At 51.9% G+C, this 19,542-nt stretch overlaps 1 protein-coding gene across 1 annotated transcript in view; it reads left to right on the forward strand.

The window, feature by feature from the left end:
- slc6a7 (solute carrier family 6 member 7) overlaps positions 1-18,710 on the forward strand; it is a 61,038-nt gene extending 42,328 nt beyond the window's left edge. Inside the window, exons 8-15 of the mRNA XM_078205003.1 lie at positions 485-588; positions 2,102-2,226; positions 6,967-7,079; positions 11,534-11,668; positions 11,983-12,082; positions 13,845-13,963; positions 16,463-16,636; positions 18,316-18,710. Coding sequence (XP_078061129.1) covers positions 485-588; positions 2,102-2,226; positions 6,967-7,079; positions 11,534-11,668; positions 11,983-12,082; positions 13,845-13,963; positions 16,463-16,636; positions 18,316-18,450 — 1,005 coding nt within the window. The 3' untranslated portion in view covers positions 18,451-18,710. The remainder of the gene's footprint in view (positions 1-484; positions 589-2,101; positions 2,227-6,966; positions 7,080-11,533; positions 11,669-11,982; positions 12,083-13,844; positions 13,964-16,462; positions 16,637-18,315) is intronic.
- Positions 18,711-19,542: the final 832 nt, after the last annotated feature.

Consider the following 19,542-nt stretch of genomic DNA (forward strand, 5'->3'; position numbering starts at 1 on the left):
CACAGCGAGTGGTTAGGATCTGGAATGCACTGTCTGAGAGTGTGGTGGAGACAGATTCACACAGCGAGTGGTTAGGATCTGGAATGCACTGTCTGAGAGTGTGGTGGAGACAGATTCACACAGCGAGTGGTTAGGATCTGGAATGCACTGTCTGAGAGTGTGGTGGAGACAGATTCACACAGCGAGTGGTTAGGATCTGGAATGCACTGTCTGAGAGTGTGGTGGAGACAGATTCACACAGCGAGTGGTTAGGATCTGGAATGTACTGTCTGAGAGTGTGGTGGAGACAGATTCACACAGCGAGTGGTTAGGATCTGGAATGCACTGTCTGAGAGTGTGGTGGAGACAGATTCACACAGCGAGTGGTTAGGATCTGGGCTGAAAAGCTTCCTTCTCTGGTGCAACAATTCTAGAAGTTGACACAATCTTCAAAGCTCGTATTACAGCAGCAATTCTATCATAATTATTTCACTATTTATCCTAGGTGTGGAACGACGCTGCCTCCCAGATTTTCTACTCCCTGGGGATCGGTTTTGGGGGCTTGCTTTCAATGGCATCTTACAACAAGTTCGACAACAATGTTGTCAGGTAATACAGAGTGAGGATGGTACAGGCAGGGGGAACACAGTTACTTAAAGTTACAGGGGCAGATACAGAGTAAATTTCCCTCAACACTCCCTCAGCACTGACCCTCTGACAATGCGGCACTCCCTCAGTACTGACCCTCTGACAGTGCAGCACTCCCTCAGTACTGACCCTCTGACAGTGCAGCACTCCCTCAGTACTGACCCTCTGACAGTGCGGCACTCCCTCAGTACTGACCCTCTGACAGTGCGGCACTCCCTCAGTACTGACCTTCTGACAGTGCGGCACTCCCTCAGTACTGACCCTCTGACAGTGCGGCACTCCCTCAGCACTGACTCTCTGACAGTGCGGAGCTCCCTCAGTACTGACCCTCTGACAGTGCAGCACTCCCTCAGTACTGACCCTCTGACAGTGCGGCACTCCCTCAGTACTGACCCTCTGACAGTGCGGCACTCCCTCAGTACTGACCCTCTGACAGTGCGGCACTCCCTCAGTACTGACTCTCTGACAGTGCGGCACTCCCTCAGTACTGACCCTCTGACAGTGCGGCACTCCCTCAGTACTGACTCTCTGACAGTGCGGAGCTCCCTCAGTACTGACTCTCTTACAGTGCGGAGCTCCCTCAGTACTGACTCTCTGACAGTGCGGAGCTCCCTCAGTACTGACCCTCTGACAGTGCGGCACTCCCTCAGTACTGACCCTCTGACAGTGCGGCACTCCCTCAGCACTGACCCTCTGACAGTGCGGCACTCCCTCAGTACTGACCCTCTGACAGTGCAGCACTCCCTCAGTACTGACCCTCTGACAGTGGGGCACTCCCTCAGTACTGACCCTCTGACAGGGTAGCACTCCCTCAGTACTGACCCCCTGACAGTGCAGCACTCCCTCAGTACTGACCCTCTGACAGTGCAGCACTCCCTCAGTACTGACCCTCTGACAGTGCAGCACTCCCTCAGTACTGACCCTCTGACAGTGCGGCACTCCCTCAGTACTGACCCTCTGACAGGGTAGCACTGCACTGTTGCACTGAGGTTCTGTCTGCTCTGTCCGGTGGAGGTAAATGATGCAGTAACCGCTGTTATACGATTGGGGTGCCCTGGGCTAATATTTCCAAATATCACCAAAACCAAACCTCTGGTCCTGATCATTTTGCTGATTGTTGGATCGTGCTATGCACTCCTTGGCTGCTGCTTTTCCTGCATTACCCAGTAAACACTGGGACCTTCGGAAGTTGTGAAAGGTGCCATATCATTCCAACAGAAGCTAAACTCTCAACTTGAACATTTCAACTACTTTTTAAAATTTAACACCACATGCACAGGTTTATTGTGCTTCGCCATTGAAATGGTGAGAGCACAACAGCGATTGAGAGGATTGAGCATAACTCGGGTAATAACTTCCTGTGCCCGATGCGGCCTGGTTTGTGAGTGAGCCTGTGCGATACACTGAGGGCAGAGAATGTTTCCCGCACCGTGCGCGAGCTTTAACCAGCAGTAACCGACCTTCTCTCTGCTAGGGACACTCTCATCATCGTGACTGGCAACTGCATCACCAGCTTCTTCGCTGGGTTCGCCATCTTTTCCATCCTGGGTCACATGGCATGGAAGAAGGGTGTGGCCGTGGAAGATGTCGCAGACTCGGGTGAGGCCACTGCCCAGCAATGATCTAAAATCATCTCAGCGCGGCACTGGGGGGATTCCTCTCGACAGCTTCCCACTTAAAAACTCTGTACAAGGAGAGTTTCTCTGGTCAAGAATGGTCCCATCAAACACTCCCAGGACAGGGACAGCACGGGGTTAGATACAGAGTAAAGCTCCCTCTACACTGTCCCCATCAAACACTCCCAGGACAGGTACAGCACGGGGTTAGATACAGAGTAAAGCTCCCTCTACATTGTCCCCAGCAAACACGGTAAGAAGTCTCACAACACCAGGTTAAAGTCCAACAGGTTTATTTGGTAGCAAATGCCATAAGCTTTCAGAGCACTGCTCCTTCATCAGATGGAGTGGAAATGTGCTCTCAAACATCATCAAACATTCCCAGGAAAAGGTACACCACGGGGTTAGATACAGAATAAAGCTCCCTCTACATTGTCCCCATCTAACATTCCCAGGACAGGTACTGCACAGGGTTAGATACAGAGTAAAGCTCCCTCTACACTGTCCCCCATCAAACACTCCCAGGACAGGTACAGCACAGGGTTAGATACAGAGTAAAGCTCCCTCTACACTGTCCCCATCAAACACTCCCAGGACAGGTACAGCACGGGGTTAGATACAGAGTAAAGCTCCCTCTACACTGTCCCCATCAAACACTCCTTGGACAGGGACAGCACGGGGTTAGATACAGAGTAAAGCTCCCTCTACACTGTCCCCCATCAAACACTCCCAGGACAGGAACAGCACGGGGTTAGATACAGAGTAAAGCTCCCTCTACACTGTCCCCATCAAACACTCCCAGGACAGGTACAGCACGGGGGTAGATACAGAGTAAAGCTCCCTCTACACTGTCCCCATCAAACACTCCCAGGACAGGTACAGCACGGGGTTAGATACAGAGTAAAGCTCCCTCTACACTGTCCCCAACAAACACTCCCAGGACAGGTACAGCACGGGGGTAGATACAGAGTAAAGCTCCCTCTACACTGTCCCCCATCAAACACTCCCAGGACAGGTACAGCACGGGGTTAGATACAGAGTAAAGCTCCCTCTACACTGTCCCCATCAAACACTCCCAGGACAGGTACAGCACGGGGTTAGATACAGAGTAAAGCTCCCTCTACACTGTCCCCCATCAAACACTCCCAGGACAGGGACAGCACGGGGTTAGATACAGAGTAAAGCTCCCTCTACACTGTCCCCTTCAAACACAGTAAGAAGTCTCACAACACCAGGTAAAAGTCCAACAGGTTTATTTGGCAGCACAAGTTTTCGGAACGCTGCTCCTTCATCTGGTGAGTGAGCACAGCACGGGGTTAGATACAGAGGTTTTACTAGTCCAGGAATGGTAACCCACCATACCACCATGCCCATAACTATTAAAGTAGCCATTTTGTGCCCAGGACTATTATTCTACTGACCCCAAAATGAACCAGCCCAGCCAGCATACTGGGAGATGACAATGGCAAACATTTAAAGAATTAAGTTGCAATGAGTATTGATTCCCTTAAAAAATAAAAATGTCTCGGGTAAACTGATCAAACATTTGCTGCCACAGAACAAAGAAAATTACAGCACAGGAACAGGCCCCTCGGCCCTCCAAGCCTGCACTGACCATGCTGCCCGACTGAACTAAAACCCCCTACGCTCCCGGGAACCATATCCCTCTATTCCCATCCTATTCATGTATTTGTCAAGACGCCCCTTAAAAGTCACTACCGTATCCGCTTCCACTACCTCCTCTGGCAGCGAGTTCCAGGCACCCACCACCCTCTGTGTAAAATACTTGCCTCGTACATCTCCTTTAAACCTTGCCCCTCACACCTTAAATCTGTGCCCCCGAGTAATTGACTCTTCCACCCTGGGAAAAAGCTTCTGACTATCCACTCTGTCCATGCCCCTCATAATCTTGTAGACTTCTATCAGGTCGCCCCTCAACTTCCGTCGTTCCAGTGAGAACAAACCAAGTTTCTCCAACCTCTCCTCATAGCTAATGCCCTCCATACCAGGCAACATCCTGGTAAATCTTTTCTGGACCCTCTCCAAAGCCTCCACATCCTTCTGGTAGTGTGGCGACCAGAATTGAACACTATATTCCAAGTGCGGTCTAAGCTTCTATAAAGCTGCAACATGTCTTGCCAATTTTTAAACTCAGTGCCCCGGCCGATGAAGGCAAGCGTGCCGTATGCCTTCTTGACTACCTTCTCCACCTGCATTGCCACTTTCAGTGACCTGTGTACCTGGACACCCAGATCCCTTTGCCTATCAATACTCCTAAGGGTTCTGCCATTTACTGTATATTTCCTATCTGTATTAGACCTTCCAAAATGCATTACCTCACATTTGTAGTGAAAAACAGCAGGAGGTCCGAGGGAGAGGTTTAGTGCTTTGCTGAAAAGAATAATAAAACCTGAAGATTGGGAGGATTTTAGAAGACAACAAAAAAAGACCAAGAAATGGATAAAAAAAGGGTAAAGAGAATAAACTCGATAAAGGAAGAGAGAGGGTTAATGAATCTGACAGTAGTACTCAGAGAAATACTGGAATATCGAATCTTACAATGTGTGTGTGTGGAGTCAACACGGATTTATGGAAGGGAAATTATGTTTGGGAAATCTGTCTGAGTTTTTGAGGATGTAACTAATCGGTTGGATAAGGGGGATGTAATGTAAATGGAGTTTCAAAACACATTCGACGTGATGTTTGATGCACTATCAATGGAGCAAAGACTAGTTTGTATGCAAGAACAAATAGGCTTTTATTAGCAAAAGACTTGGAGCACACCCATGCCGATGAACTGGTCCAGAGACTGAGGCAGGGGGTGGGGAGCAGTCGCCTTTATACCTGGACCAGGGGGGGAGGAGTCCCGGGCAGGGCCGGCAGGGACGTTCCAGGCATGTCACACACACACAGGCAATAAGCTAACAGTGGTTTACCACAATGTTGCACAGTGGTTTGTTAATGGACAGAAACAGAGAGTCGGAATAAATGCACCTCAGCTATTTTTAATTGATGTTAGTGACTTACTGTCATGGAACGAAACTGTTGATGCAAGGTAAGGTGGGAAAGTAAGAACACAAAGAGGCTACAAAGGGTTAAATGAGCAGTAGAAACAAAGCAGGTGGAATGTAATGTGGAGAAATGTGAAGTTATTCACTTTTGTGAGAAAAATCGGAAACACAATATTTTTGAATGGTTGTCGATGGAAATAGTGATATTCAGAGGGGCATAGAATCATGGAGTCCCTACAGTGCAGAAGGAGGCCATTCGGCCCATCAAGTCTGCACCCACCCTCCAACAGAGCATCTTACCCAGGTCCATCCCCCGTCCTTTCCCTGTAACTCCATACAATTACCCCGCTCGCCCCTATAACCTACACATATTGGGACACTAAGGGACAATTTAGCGTAGCCAATCCAACTAACGCGCACAAATTTGGAGTGCGAGAGGAAACCGGTGCATCCAGGGAGAATGTGCAAACTCCACACAGTCACCTGAGGCTGGAATCGAACCCGGGTCCCTGGCGCTGTGAGACAGCAGTGCTAACCACTGTGCCACCGTGCCTCCCCACCTGGGTGATTTTGGATCCAAGTCTTAGAAAGTTAACATGCAAGAACAGCAAACAGTTCGGAAGGTTAATGGTATGTTTGCTGTTGTTACATAAAAGATTGGAGTATAAAAGTGAAGAGGTCTTACTGCAATTAGACAGGGCTTTAGTGAGGCCAGATCGAGAGTATTGTGTCTGGTTTTGGTTTCCACATTTAAGGAGGGATGTACTTGCCCCAGAGGAACAAACATTCTCCAGCCTGATTCCCAGCCTGGGGCCTTGTCCTGTCAGGAGAGATTGGGTTGAGTAGGGCTATAGTCCCTCCAGTTTAGAAGAACGAGAGGAGATCTCATTGAAACATGGAACATTTTGAAGAGGTTTAGTAGGGTCGATGCCGGGAGGATGTTTCCTACAGCTGGGGAGTCACAAACACTGGGTCACAGATCAGGATACACATTCAGAATAGATTTAGGAATGAGGTGGGGTGAAATCTCATCACTGTGAGGGTTGTGGATTTTTGACATTCTCTACACCAGGGCTGTGAATGTTCCGTCATTGAGTGTGTTCAGGATAGAGACCAATAGATGTTTTGGATTTGAACAGGATTTGGGGGTAGTGCAGGAGATAAGGTAGAGAGTTAGTCTTATTGAATAGCAGGCAGGATTGAAGGACCAAATGACCTGGCTCCTATTTCTTACACTCTTGATCTAAATCCTCTCCCTCTCCTATGCTCTCTTTCGACACTGGATCTGAACTCTGTCCTTGAGATGAAGAGACAGAGTCGGACCTGCATCACTCAGATAAAAGCAAATTACTGCGGATGCTGGAATCTGAAACCAAAAGAGAAAATGCTGGAAAATCACAGCAGGTCTGGCAGCATCTGTAAGGAGAGAAAAGAGCTGACGTTTCAAAGCTTTGACAAAGGGCCATCTGGACTCGAAACGTCAGCTCTTTTCTCTCCTTACAGATGCTGCCAGACCTGCTGAGATTTTCCAGCATTTTCTCTTTTGGTTTCTGCATCACTCAGATCCTGTGGATAGTTGGATATGCTGATAGGATGATGAAATGGGCTGGGGGGAGATTGTTGTGGAGTATAAACACCAGCATGAGCTGTTGGGCCAAGTCACCTCTTTCTGTGCTGTAGACTCGATTTGACTCCCTGTCTGTTCACTGTAGGTCCCGGGTTGGCATTCGTTGCTTACCCAGAAGCCCTTGCACTGCTGCCTGGTTCGTGGTTTTGGTCGATCCTATTTTTCCTGATGCTCTTCACCCTGGGGATCGATACACTGGTAACTATGGCCCTCGGCACTAGTTGAGGGAGTGCCCCTACTCCCCATTGCCAATTGCAGGCTCCAATCTGCCCACCCAATCATAGCTTCTGCATCTGGGGAAGCCATGGGGATTGGTGGGATGGTCTAGGAGCCATGGTGATTGGTGCGTTGGTCTAGGAACCATGGTGATTGGGTGGGATGGTCTAGGAGCCATGGTGATTGGTGGGATGGTCTTGGAGACATGGTGATTGGTGGGATGGTCTAGGAGCCATGGTGATTGGTGGGATGGTCTAGGAGCCATGGTGATTGGTGGGATGGTCTAGGAGCCATGATGGCTGTATGTACCAATCTGATCATTGTTCAACACAGGGACAGGGTTGGATGGGTGGGTGAGGCCACGGTAACAGCACTGTTTCAAACTATTTCTGCAAACCCCGGCCTTTCCAGCTGGGTAATGGATAGACACGAGGAGCAAAAACTGTCTCAGCAGAAAAACTGGAACTTTGGCACAAGATCAAAGTCTGACACACTCCTTTGATCCCAATGTCTTGATAAGAGGTTGTTGAAATGTCTCCAGTTTTTAATTTCTTGGAGTGAGCCAGTATGTCTACTTGTGAGGCCTGCTGTCAGTGGCCAATACAAGGACTGCACACCTTGACTGTCCGAGTAAACCCACCTTCAGAGTCTCACAGGCAGCCTCCATTGAATAGGAACATGAGGAGGAGGCCATTCAGCCCCTCTGGCTCCTCCCACCATTCAGTTAAATCGAGGCTGATCTCGATCTTCAGCCCATTTACCCACTCTTCCTCCACATTCCGCAGCATCCTTACCCGACAAAAATCTATTGGAAATTCCAAATGACTCCCAGTATGCAAAGCTGTTTTAAAAGTTTAAAAGTTAAATGTTTATTTTAAAAGTTTATTTATTAGTGTCACAAGTAGGCTTACATTAACACTGCAATGAAGTTACTGTGAAATTCCCCTAGTCGCCACACTCCGGCGCCTGTTCGGGTTCCACTGAGGGAGAATTTAGCATGGCCAATGCACCCTAACCAGCACATCTTTCAGGCTGTGGGAGGAAACTGGAGCACCCGGAGGAAACCCATGCAGACACGGGGAGAACGTGCAGACTCCGTACAGACAGTGACCTGAGCCGGGAATCAAACCCGGGTCCCTGGAGCTGTGAGGCAGCAGAGGAGAAGGTTCCAGATTCCCAGTCCCCTCTGTGTGAGTTAGTGCTTCCTGACATCCCCCCTGTACAGCCTGGCTCCAATTGTAAGATTCTACTCCCTTGTTCTGAATGTCTCCCCTCAGAGGAAATAGTTTCTGTCGGTCGACCCTATCGAATCCTTTAATCATTTTCAGCACCTCGATTAGATCATCCCTAAACCTTCTTCAAGGGAATATTAATCTAGTCCGTGCAACAGATATAAATGATGTAAGTGACTAGCTGGTCTGGCAGGGGATTTGGGGTGACTAATCTTCACCAGGCTGATTCAAGAGATAAAAATTATTTTTATTGAACCCGGGTCCCTGGCGCTGTGAGGCAGCAGTGCCAACCACTGTGCCACCGTGCCCGGGTCCCTGGTGCTGTGAGGCAGCAGTGCCAACCACTGTGCCACCGTGCCCGGGTCCCTGGTGCTGTGAGGCAGCAGTGCTAACCCACTGTGTCACCGTGCTGCCCCGGGTCCCTGGCGCTGTGAGGTGGCAGTGCTAACCACTGTGCCACCGTGCCCGGGTCCCTGGCACTGTGAGACAGCAGTGCCAACCACTGTGCCACCGTGCCCAGGTCCCTGGCACTGTGAGGCAGCAGCGCTAACCACTGTGTCACCGTGCCCGGGTCCCTGGCGCTGTGAGGCAGCAGCGCTAACCACTGTGCCACCGTGCCCGGGTCCCTGGCGCTGTGAGGCAGCAGTGCTAACCACTGTGCCACCGTGCCCGGGTCCCTGGCGCTGTGAGGCAGCAGTGCCAACCACTGTGCCACCGTGCCCAGGTCCCTGGTGCTGTGAGGCAGCAGTGCTAACCACTGTGCCACCGTGCCTGGGTCCCTGGCACTGTGAGGCAGCAGTGCCAACCACTGTGCCACCGTGCCCGGGTCCCTGGCGCTGTGAGGCAGCAGTGCTAACCACTGTGCCACCGTGCCCGGGTCCCTGGCGCTGTGAGGCAGCAGTGCCAACCACTGTGCCACCGTGCCCAGGTCCCTGGTGCTGTGAGGCAGCAGTGCTAACCACTGTGCCACCGTGCCTGGGTCCCTGGCACTGTGAGGCAGCAGTGCCAACCACTGTGCCACCGTGCCCGGGTCCCTGGCGCTGTGAGACAGCAGTGCTAACCACTGTGCCACCGTGCTGCCCCAAAAAGGAGGAGAAGGAAGCTTGCAATGATTAAAATTTTCAGCAATGAAAGGGTCAGAGGAGAACTGTGTAGAGTGAGGATCCACACTCTTGTTGAAAGGCTTCTGTCTGCAATGGGGCTGGGCTGAGTGAGGAGAATGAGCCCATCACTCCGTCTGTCTGAGAATCTCTGACCTGGACTGAGTGAGTGAGTGAGGAAAAACAGGGAGCCGAGGTGGGAGAAACCGGTTTACTTGTTGCAAACAGCCTAGGGAATATGGATTAGACAGTGGGTTCTGCACTGTCCCTCAATCAGCAGCTGGGTCAGTACCCGACTGCAAATACAATCTCAGCTCATCGGGAAATGGAGCAAGCAATCTGCTGTGATAGAATCCAACACAGAGAGGGGCATTCCTGGGGGAGAGGAGAGGGGATACTGAATGAATACCCTGGTGGTTTGCTCAGTTACCTTTAAGGATCAATCACCAGAAGGCATAGGAGCAGAGGTAGGCCATTCGGCCCATCGAGTCTGCTCTGCCGTTCAATGAGATCATGACTGATGTGATAATCCTCAACTCCACTTTCCTGCCTTATCCCCATAACCCTCGATTCTCTTACTGATTAAAACTCTGTCTATCTCAGCCTTGAACATAATCACCCAGCCTCTATAGCCCTCTGCAGTAAAGAATTCCACAGATCCACTACCCTCTGACAGAAGAAATTCATCCTCGTCTCTGTTTTAAATGGGCAACCCCTCACTCTGAGATTATTCCCTCTGGTCCCAGACTCTCCCACACGGGGAAACATCATCTCCGCATCGACCCTGTCAAACCTCCTGAGAATCCGGTATGTCTCAGTAAGGTCACCTCTCATTCCCCTGAACCCCAATGAGTACAGGCCCAACCTACTCAACTTCTCCTCAAAAGAAAACCCCTCCATACCCGGGATCAACCTAGTGAACCTTCTCTGGACTCCCTCAAATGCCAGGATATCTTTCCTTAGATAAGGGGACCAAAACTGTTCACAGTGTTCCTGGTGTGGTCTAACTTGGATAGTTTTAGGAGGAATTCCTTATTTTAGACTCCATTCCCTTTGAAATAAAGTCCAACATTACATTTGTGATCCACTGGCTGTTACCGGCTGAACTTGCATGGCAGTTTTTTGTAATTTATGCACAAGGACCCCCAGATCCCTCAGCGCTGCAGCTTTCTGCAGTCTTTCCCCATTTAAATAATATTCACCAAAGTGCATAACTTCAGATTTTCCTACATTAGATTCCATCTGGAAAATGAATATTCCTAAAGAACAATTCCTCACATGTTAATTGGCTGAATGGAGTCAGTGATGGGGGAGAGTGGACATGGGGGTGTGAGAGGGGGAATGGGGGGGAGAGTCAGTGATGGGGAGAGTGTACATGGGGATGTGGGAGGGGGAATGGGGGGAGAGTCAGTGATGGGGGAGAGTGTACATGGGGTGTGGGAGGGGGAATGGGGGGGGAGAGTCAGTGATAGGGGGAGAGTGTACATGGGGTGTGGGAGGGGGAATGGGGGGGAGAGTCAGTGATAGGGGAGAGTGGACATGGGGATGTGGGAGGGGGAATGGGGGGGGAGAGTCAGTGATAGGGGGAGAGTGTACATGGGAGTGTGGGAGGGGGAATGGGGGGGGAGAGTCAGTGATGGGGGAGAGTGTACATGGGGGTGTGGGAGGGGGAATGGGGGGAGAGTCAGTGATGGGGGAGAGTGTACATGGGGTGTGGGAGGGGGAATGGGGGGGGAGTCAGTGATGGGGGGGAGTGTACATGGGGTGTGGGAGGGGGAATGGGGGGGAGAGTCAGTGATAGGGGAGAGGGTACATGGGGGTGTGAGAGGGGGAATGGGGGGATAGAGTCAGTGATGGGGGGTGGTTGAGGGGAGTGTACATGGGGTTGGCAATTCACAGTGGACCTGTCGATCGCTGGAGTTTTACTGCCACGGTAATCTGAGCGGGCGAGGGACAGAGAATGGAAAGGTCTGCTGACCTTGGGCAGGATTTTCTGGTCTCAGGTCGAGTGAGGCTATATAATCCCGCCCAATGAGTGAGTCAGTATCCGGTAAGAAGCTTCCAGACTATTGCTGATTTATTGTGGACTGTGTTGTTTCTGCAGTTTGGCAACATGGAAGGAATCACCACAGCGTTCCTTGATGAGTTCCCAGTGCTACGCAATGGCAAGTGGAAGGTGATGTTCCTGGCTGCGCTCTGCTTCGTCTTCTATCTACTGGGCTTGCTGCTTATCACCGAGGTACGGCACAGAATGATCCCACAAGCCAGCCTCAGGGCCAACTCCAATATAGGAACCATTAGGAACGCAGGGTCAAGCCCAACATAATGTCCAGTGGGAATAAGAACGGGAGTTAGTCTGAAATAAAGGTAACCTCGAAAGGGAGTCAGCGTAAACACGACCGCCCTCAGAAATACAGGGCTGTCCCCAACAAATAGAGAGGCTGATTCCACCGTGGATCTAATGGGAGGCTCGTTCGCGACCCGGGACTGAGTGTGTCAATGTGTTTGTCCAGACCCCCCTGATCAGCTGTGTCCATTGATCTATTCACACAGGGTGGCATCTACTGGTTCACTCTCATCGACTCATACAGCACCAGCTTTGGCCTCATCATCATCACTCTCTTCATGTGCCTGGGGATCGCATTCTTCTATGGTAAGCCCTGCACTCGAGCTTCTGGAAGTGGGGAGCACCAGTGTCGACTCACTGAGGTTTAGGGAAGGCTGTGCACAAAGACTGTACTTTAATCAAATCTTCCTTCAGTCCAATGTAACCCTTGGGTCTGTCTGGTGAAAGATATCAATGATGGGGGAAGAAAACCCTTTGTTGTGATCTGGAAGGCGCTGCCTGTAATGCGGTGGATGCAGATTCAATAATAACCTCCGGAAGAAGTTATTTGGAAGGGAAAACTTCTCCGGCCCTGGGGAAATACAAAGGAATGACACAGGGGAGGCGATGGCCGAGTGGTATTATCACTAGACTATTAATCCAGAAACTCAGCTAATGTTCTGGTACCCAGGTTCGAATCCCGCCACGGCAGAGGGTGGAATTTGAATTCAATAAAAAATACCTAGAATTAGGAATCTACTGATAACCATGAAACCTTTGTCAATTGTCGGAAAAATCCATCTGGGTCACTAATGTCCTTTAGGGAAGGAAATCTGCCGTCCTTACCCGGTCTGGCCTACATGTGACTCCAGAGCCACAGCAATGTGGTTGACTCTCAACTGCCTGTTCAATGGGTGATAAATGCCTAACCAGCCAGCAATATGCACGTCCCACAAATGAATAGAAGAAAAGATTAAGGAGGGAATTCCAGGCCTTGGGGTCTGGGAGCTGAAGGCACGGCCTCCAATGGTGTAGATGTGCAAGAGGAGCTGGAGGAGGACAGTGGAGTTTGTCGGGATGGAACAGGGAATGGCCTAGGGAGGGAGGTGATGGGATTTAAATACAAGGATGAGAATTGTGAGGGAGACATTGCTGGGCCAGTGAACACAGGAGGTGGGGGGGGGGGGGGGGGGGGGTGGTGGGGGGGTGGTGGGGGGGGGGGTGGGGGGGGTGGGGGGGGGGGGTGGGGGGGGGGTGGGGGGGGGGGGGGTGGGGGGGGGGGGTGGGGGGGGGGGTGGGGGGGGGGGTGGGGGGGGGGGTGGGGGGGGGGGGGTGGGGGGGGGGGTGGGGGGGGGGGTGGGGGGGGGGGTGGGGGGGGGGGGTGGGGGGGGGGGTGGGGGGGGGGGTGGGGGGGGGGGGTGGGGGGGGGTGGGGGGGGGGGGGGGGGGGGGTGGGGGGGGGGGGTGGGGGGGGGGTGGGGGGGGTGGGGGGGGTGGGGGGGGTGGGGGGGGTGGGGGAGGCGGGGGGTGGGGGAGGCGGGGGGTGGTGCTGATGGATGGTTTTAGTGGATGTTTAGATGGGGGCAACAGAGTTTTAGGTGATCTGAATTGATGAAAGGTAGATAGTGTGAGGATAGTGATTATACTGCAGTGTTTCCCTCGAAGGGCCTTCCTTGGCACATTGTAGCACGGTCACCACTGGGTCTACAGGCTGTGGGCTCAAGCCCCACTCCGGACTCTTGAGCAGAAAATCTAAGCTGACACTGGCAGTGTGGTGCTGAGGAATGTGGCAACGTGGGGATTGCTGTTAAATCAGGGTCCTGTCTGCCATTCCAGGTGGAGGGAGCAGGAGAGTTCAGCCGTGTCCTGGGGACAATATTTATCCCGCAACTGAAATCAATGCTTCATCTGGTCATTTATCACATTGCTGGTTGTGGGATCTTGCTGTGGGCAAGTTGGCTGCTGTACTTCCTACAACAGTGACGACACTTTGAAAGGTATTTAATTGGTAGTGAAGCACTCAGAGACATCCTGAGATGGTAGAAATGAGGGATTTTCAAACTCCTAATCCTGCTGTCTCTCGTCCACAGGTGTGAACCAGTTCTGTAATGACATTACTGACATGATCCGCCTCTGTCCACCTTGGTGCAGCAAGCTGTTGCTCTATTTCAAGGCGTGTTGGGCCCTCTTTACTCCACTGCTGCTCTTGGTAAGTGTACAAACCCACACACATGTTAATTTGATTCAGTGCCTTTCGCCCCCTCCTTCATTCCCCCTCCATCCCTGAGAACCTCCATTGGGTCCCACCCTAATGGCACCAGCCCCTCTCCCTCCTCCACCTTGGACAAGTAGCCATTGTCAGTGCACAGGCCCAGTCAGCCAGTGTCTCCAGTGTATCCTCTGAGTGTCACTCCAGCTCATTGCCACCAATGCTGGCAGCTCTGGGCAGGAACCCAGTCTGATCTTTACACTCTTGTGACCCCTGAGAGCAAGTTAATACAGGCGCAGTGTTGCAGCAGCTGAGGTTTTGGAGCAAAAGTAAAGTTTATTTATTATTCACAAGTCGGCTTACATTAACACTGCAATGAAGTTATTGTGAAAATTCCCTAGTTGCCAAACTCCGGCACCTGTTCGGGTAACACTGAGGGAGAATTTAGCATGGCCAATGCACCTAACCCGCACATCTTTGGATGTGGGAGGAAACCGGAGCACCCGGAGGAAACCCACGCAGACACAGGGAGAACGTGCAAACTCCATGATGCGCGATATCACACACGAGGCTTGAGATGCTCAAGGAAATAAAGGCTTTTATTTACTATTACAACGAAGCTACCATATATAGTACACGATCCCAGACTGAGGGGTCCCAGACAGAGCAGTGACCTTTATACCTCTCCCAGGAGGCGGAGCCCGACTGGGATGTACCATAATAACTATAATACAAGGTGTAACAGCCCAACCCTAACCCCAACAGCAACAAGTAGAACAACCCATCCCTAACCCCAACAGCAACATATATACATACTCGTAGTACTGGCCAGACCCTGGCTCAGTACTATCTAGTGGGAACCAACGATGGTTCACCACACTCCACACAGACAGTCACCCAACCAGGGATCGGACCCGGGTCCCTGGCAGTGAGAGTCAGCAATGCTAACCACTGTGCCGCCGTGCTGCCCTGCAAACTGGAGGTGGTGGGTTCAAATCCAGGAGAAGCCTCATGGAACCTCGGCTGGTTCAGGGAAGTTTTTGGTTGGACCGGCTGTCCTTACACAGTCTGGACTGACACAGGACTCCAGGATCCAGCCTGCGCAGTCCTCTTACCCTTCAGACGTGGTGAGCTAACTGCTCAGGGATAGACAATAAATACATCACTGTTCACACTCAAAGGACAGATTTTTTAAAAATAGCTCCCCTCTCCCGCTGCCCCCACTCACACCCTGTTAATTCAGCAGCACCGAGTGCTAGTTAAACACCGGATTGTCCCTTGCCTCACTCACTCACTCCTTCACACAGCCTCAAGCGCCTGGGCCATGCAGAAAGAGTTCCAGACATCGCTGGTCATCCCCAAATGATCCCTCACCTGGAAAGTTCTGCTTTAATCTGTCACTGCAGCCTGAGCGCATGCTGTGCTTTTCAGAGACCTTTACTGTTCAGAGAGAGAGAGGCCATTCAGCCCATCAGCCCTCTGCCAGACCTTTGAAAATAATTATTTCTCTTGTCCCAGTCCCAGCTCTTTCTCCCTCAGCCCTACAATCTTTTCCTGCAGCCAATTAGCTTTTTAAAGTTACTGTAGAAACTGCTTCCACCACCCTGGCTGTGAATAAACACAGTAAGAAGTTTAACAACACCAGGTTAAAGTCCAACAGGTTTATTTGGTAGCAAAAGCCACACAAGCTTTCGGAGCTCCAAGCCCCTTCTTCAGGTGAGTGGGAATTCTGTTCACAAACAGGGCATATAAAGACACAGACTCAATTTACATGAATAATGGTTGGAATGCGAATACTTACAGCTAATCAAGTCTTTAAGAAACAAACAACGTGAGTGGAGAGAGCATCAAGACAGGCTAAAAAGATGTGTATTGTCTCCAGACAAGACAGCCAGTGAAACTCTGCAGGTCCGGAAACTCTGCAGGCCTCAACCGGGATATTGGGTTCATGTCACACTATTTGTAACTCCCACAGTTGCCTGGACCTGCAGAGTTTCACTGGTTGTCTTGTCTGGAGACAATACACATCTTTTTAACCTGTCTTGATGCTTTCTCCACTCACGTTGTTTGTTTCTTAAAGACTTGATTAGTTGTAAGTATTCGCATTCCAACCATTATTCATGTAAATTGAGTCTGTGTCTTTATATGCCCTGTTTGTGAACAGAATTCCCACTCACCTGAAGAAGGGGCTTAGAGCTCTGAAAGCTTGTGTGGCTTTTGCTACCAAATAAACCTGTTGGACTTTAACCTGGTGTTGTTAAACTTCTTGCTGTGTTTACCCCAGTCCAACGCCGGCATCTCCACATCGTGAATAAACAATCCACATCTCCCCCTCTGGTTCCTTTCCCGATTCTCTTCAATCTGTGTCCCTCTGGTTACCCAGCCTCCTGCCACTGGAAACACTTTCTCCGGATTTATGTGTGTGTGTGTGCTGGTGTGGGGTATGTGTTCTGTCAATGCTGTCTCAGTCCCTTTCATTCCCTGTCTTTGTTTTTGCAGTTCATCCTGATGTACGTATTTATTGAGATGTACAACACTCCCCTGCACTACGGCCTCTATGAGTTCCCGCTGTGGGGGAAGGCACTGGGAGTGTGTCTCGGGGTGCTCTGTTGTATCCAGATCCCATTCTGGGCTGTCATCGCTGTAATGAAGGAGTCCGGAACATGGCGAGATGTAAGGGCCTCTTCTCATGCCTGCATGTGACGTTATGTAGTTTCATTGAGAGTAATCAGCCCCTAGCTCTGTCAGCAAGGTGTTAATGGGGTTATTACAGACAGGCAGTGACTTGTCATGTTAAGAAAATGCCAGACAATCTTTTTAAAAAGTTTTAAAGTTTATTTATTAGTCACAAGTAAGGCTTACATTAACACTGCAATGAAGTTACTGTGAAATTCCCCAAGTCACCACACTGTGCAGCACTCCCTCAGTACTGACCCTCTGACAGTGCGGCACTCCCTCAGTACTGACCCTCTGACAGTGCGGCACTCCCTCAGTACTGACCCTCTGACAGTGCGGCACTACCTCAGTACTGACCCTCTGACAGTGCGGCACTCCCTCAGTACTGACCCTCTGACAGTGCAGCACTCCCTCAGTACTGACCCTCTGACAGTGCAGCACTCCCTCAGTACTGACCCTCTGACAGTGCAGCACTCCCTCAGTACTGACCCTCTGACAGTGCAGCACTCCCTCAGTACTGACCCTCTGACAGTGCAGCACTCCCTCAGTACTGACCCTCTGACAGTGCAGCACTCCCTCAGTACTGACCCTCTGACAGTGCAGCACTCCCTCAGTACTGACCCTCCGACAGTGTAGTACTACCCATCAACCCAGTGTCCCAGTAGTCTCTCTTTATAAGTACTCTAGGCACTTAAATAAACAATGGCCCTGATTTTACCAGCACTCCCGCCCCAAATCTGGGGTGAGCAAGGCGCTCAGAGTGGCAATTCTCCGTTGGTCTCGGGTGGATATTGCCGGTAAAATTCCAGCCAATGTCATTCACCTGAGTATCAGAACAATAGAACTAAGATAACAAGACAGGCTGGGCCAGGCCTCTGTTACACCTCTCACTACACATCCCTCCTCCCCAGATCTCACCTCCAAATCCCAAATATTTCCAATGGGTCAGTTCCCAATGGAGATCAATCTCAAGCCCATCCCAACATCACCTCCCACTGGATAGTGACCTGGGCCCGTCTACGGTTTCCTGCAGTGATCAACTTACCCCTACCCACTGCGCCCAGAGAAGGTCCTTCACCCACAGTGTCTGAGGCTGGACTTGTCCCCTGACCGCTTGACCCTCCCAACTCTGGATCTCTGTAAGGTGCTGAAACTCAGCCACCCGCCACCACCATCGGCCCGCTCAAAGGTTAACCTGTTTGCGGTAACCTCCTTTAGCCTCCCATTTTAACAGAAACACTAACACATTCACAACGCACTGAAGGACAGTGAAGTTGGAGCAGGGGTAGGCCATTCAGCCCCTCGAGCCTGCTCCGCTAGTCAACATCATCATAGCTGATAAATTGCCTCAACCTCAGTTTGGTGTCTCCACCCGACATCTCTGAGAGGTCGGAAATCTGCCGTGCCGTGGTTTGAGGGTAGCACAGTAAGAAGTCTCACTACACCAGGTTAAAGTCCAACAGGTTCATGTGGAATCATGAGCTTTTGGAGCGCTGCTCCTTCCTCAGGTGAGTGGAGGTAGGTTCACAAACACGGCATATATAGACACAGACACAATTGCAAGATAGTTACACAGGATAGCAGAGAGAGGGAGCTGGTGTGTAACATTCTGTGCTGGGGCGAGACGATGGTATTGGATCCAGCTGACAGTTTCATGTATTCCTGTTCATCTCCAGCGGTTTCGGAAAGCCATCCGACCTCTGAACTCCTGGAAGGTCACGGGGGGTGATCGGACATTCACCCACCAGACGGTCGATGTGCCATTCTCGGTGACACTGACGGACCACGAAATCAACGAGATGCCAGCCTGAGAGGCCAAACTGGGCCAGCGAGAGCGACAGGCCCCACGCTGGGGGAGGGGGGAGATGGCAGCTGGGGCTCCTGCCACAGAGCGACCCTGGAGGGCTGAGACAGACTGTACACCGGCGAGAGATTCTCCCTCCCTCCCTTCCCCACGGCCACATCTCTGTACAGAGACTGGACAAAACACGAGAGCAATGGCGCTGCCACTGAGCGGGGTTTATCCAGACTGAGAACTATCACCCCCTCCCTCACTCCCTCCCTCCCTCACTACCTCCCCTCACCCCCTCCCTCACTCCTTCCCCTCACCCCCTCCCTCACTCCCTCCCCTCACTCGCTCCCTCACTCCCTCACCCCCTCCCTCACTCCCTCCCTCACTCCCACCCCTCACCCCCTCCCTCACTCCCTCCCTCACTACCTCCCCTCACCCCCTCCCTCACTCTCTCCCCTCACTCCCTCCCTCACTCCCTCCCTCACCCACTCCCTCACCCCCTCCCTCACTCCCTCCCTCACTACGTCCCCTCACCCCCTCCCTCACTCCCTCCCCTCACTCGCTCCCTCACTCCCTCCCTCACCCCCTCCCTCACCCCCTCCCTCACCCCCTCCCTCACTCCCTCCCCTCACTCCCTCCCTCACCCCCTCCCTCACCCACTCCCTCACCCCCTCCCTCACTCACTCCCTCACTCCTTCCCTCAACCCCTCCCTCACTCCCTCCCCTCACCCCCTCCCTCACCCCTTCCCTCACCCCCTCCCTCACCCCCTCCCTCACTCACTCCTTCACTCCCTCCCCTCACCCCTCCCTCACTCCCTTCCTCACTCCCTCCCTCACCCCCTCCCTCACTTCCTCACCCCCTCCCTCCCTCACTTCCTCCCCTCACCCCCTCCCTCACTCCTTTCCGCACACCCTTCCCTCACACCCTCCCTCACTCCCTCCCCTCCCTCCCTCACTCCCTTCCTCACTCCCTCTCTCACAGCCTCCCTCACTCACTCCCTCCCCTCACTCCCTCACCCCCTCTCTCACTCCCTCCCCTCATTTCCTCACCCCCTCCCTCACTCCTTCCCCTCACCCCCTCTTCACTCCCAACTCCCAGATTCCTGGAGAT

Source organism: Mustelus asterias, unplaced genomic scaffold (genome assembly GCF_964213995.1).
Source record: "Mustelus asterias unplaced genomic scaffold, sMusAst1.hap1.1 HAP1_SCAFFOLD_539, whole genome shotgun sequence".
In the NCBI taxonomy this organism is placed as follows: Eukaryota; Metazoa; Chordata; class Chondrichthyes; order Carcharhiniformes; family Triakidae; genus Mustelus; species Mustelus asterias.